The sequence below is a fragment of the Lactuca serriola genome, chromosome 4 (assembly GCF_051521515.1).
Source record: "Lactuca serriola cultivar US96UC23 chromosome 4, Lser_US96UC23_V15, whole genome shotgun sequence".
Classification (NCBI taxonomy): Eukaryota; Viridiplantae; Streptophyta; class Magnoliopsida; order Asterales; family Asteraceae; genus Lactuca; species Lactuca serriola.
Genome location: NC_136411.1, coordinates 263,569,750 through 263,571,975, shown reverse-complemented (window position 1 = coordinate 263,571,975; position 2,226 = coordinate 263,569,750). Strand labels below are relative to the sequence as shown.

Genomic DNA, 2,226 nt, shown 5'->3' with positions numbered 1-2,226 from the left:
TTGATCGATTACTTACAAATGGACACACGATAGTTACAACCATGGAGATGATCTTAGTCGAATCCAAGGGCTCTTGATGCTTTAATCTTTCCAATGACGGTGGCCGACTATTTATCGTCAAAGATCATAATATTCACTTTACAGTTTCTATTGAGCTTTTTAGCAATCGATTTTAATTTCGTCACTGTAAACACAGTTTCCGCTGTTTTATGTGCCTAATTAACAGTAGAGCTCAACCTGATTTCAAAAAACCCACAAATTATCACCTTTTATTATCGTCTGATCTCTTGTTCATCTGCAAACTAGTTGGAAAATAAATAGAGCAGAATCGGGACATTCGTGTGAAGCTTTTCACAATTTGTTGAAGTTAAAACAATATCACCGATTAACCACATGCACTTTTTCAAACATATATACGAATTTGATTTTTGAATTCGCTTTGACTCGTTGTGGATACAATTAAATTAAAAAAGATACAATTAAATTAATTTTGATTTTTTGGGGTATATATTTGCATTTAACTAGGATTTAAGTAATAAGACCAAAATATCACATGGGCTAGGAAAGTACAGTATAATTTTCTATTTGTATTTGATAAGTTCGAAGAAATATTCCAACTACATTTTTTTTTTTAGTTTTAGAAGGTTCAGCAAAGCTTCTCCTTCAACCATAAAAGTCAAAGCTTTCTCCTTTGACTATTCTTGCAGTTGGATTTAGTCTTTACGACAACTCGTTCAAATACATTCTCAACTCCTCCCCCTACCACTTTGATTCTCATAATTCACAAAAACACACATTGCGCAGGAATTAAAAGCTCCCGAAGGTTAAGTATGGCTTTCATTTGTGGTTCACCCCATAGCCAAGAAGAAGATGATTACGATGTGCTTTGGCCATATCCTACCACATCTCCAAGAAAACCATCTAAAAGAGGACTTGTTTTCGGAGGCATCCGAAGAAGTAAAAACCCAACAAACCCATACGCAGATCGTGGACTTGACAAATTTGAGGCACTTTTAGCTGATCTTGCTCACAAAAGACAGGAGATTTTGACACAGAAAGGGTCTGAAGATGTCTCCATGGTTAAGTTCGTTTACAGAAGCCCCGATGAAGTTAAACCTATTGTGGTCAAGTTACGCGGTAAAAGTAAACAAGATAACACGAGCTCATTGGAGAGTACTCCAGAAAGGGAACATCAAAAAGTTGATGCTTCTGTTAAAGGGCATAATGATGGTAATGAATCCGAAGAAGGTAAAATAGTGAAAACATTGTTTGGTGATCCGAAGAAGAAGATTATGTTTGATCCATGGATAAGAAAGCTCGGACATGGGTGGAAACCTTCATATTATTTCCCTTTGTTTCTGATCTTGATCTTAGTGTTATTAATGTTTACTGGAAGGTCTTTTGCGATCTTATGCACTTCTCTTGGTTGGTATTTGGTGCCCATCATTATCGAGTCATTAGATAAATCAAAGCAGCGGACGAAGATCACAAAGAGACAGTATATAAAAAAGGCAAGGCGAATCGATAAACAATCAACAGCATAAATAAAACAAGATTGGGATTGAGTTTTAAAGTAAATCAGCTTCTATGGCTCGTCCTTGAAAACCCAAACAACTTCATTTTTCCGTTTGTTTTATGGGTGTTCTTTCTTTCGTTTATTGTTTCTGGTGATCAAGATATTCGTTATGTAAATTTCTTTTTTATTCTTTTGTTTACTTGTTTTTATTGTCGTAGGCTTAGGCATGTCGAGTTGGACTGAAAGTTCGATCGTTTGTTGTATATATGTATTGTTTTGACGATTTTATAGATGTAAATGGGGACGCTATTTGAGGTTATGTTGGAATAAAAAACATGGTCATTGTATATATCTTATTAAGTTAATCTTGATCTAATAATTAATTAAATAAATAAATTATATATATATATATATATATATATATATATATATATATATATATATATATATATATATATATATATATATATATATATATAGGGCTAGGTTCAAATGTTCTTGACATTTATTGTGTGCCCGTAAGCACAAATCTGGACCAACTGATTGAATAGAATCAATGATCTTGATCTGAGGGTCTATGATATTAAAATAGGGTAACATGTACCATATAATCACATAAATTTCAACATAAGGGTATTTTGGTCAATTAATTTATATTAAAAAAGGAAATTTCCATATTTTAAGGGATAATTAATACCCTTATTTTTAAA

The 2,226-nt window shown here is 32.8% G+C and overlaps 1 protein-coding gene across 1 annotated transcript; it reads left to right on the top strand.

Annotated features, from left to right (window-relative positions):
• The first annotated feature begins 654 nt into the window (after window positions 1-654).
• Window positions 655-1,865, top strand: LOC145100599 (uncharacterized). Its single transcript, XM_079037804.1, has one exon. The coding sequence runs from the start codon at window positions 831-833 to the stop codon at window positions 1,542-1,544; it is 714 nt and encodes a 237-aa protein (XP_078893930.1). The 5' UTR covers window positions 655-830; the 3' UTR covers window positions 1,545-1,865.
• Window positions 1,866-2,226: the final 361 nt, after the last annotated feature.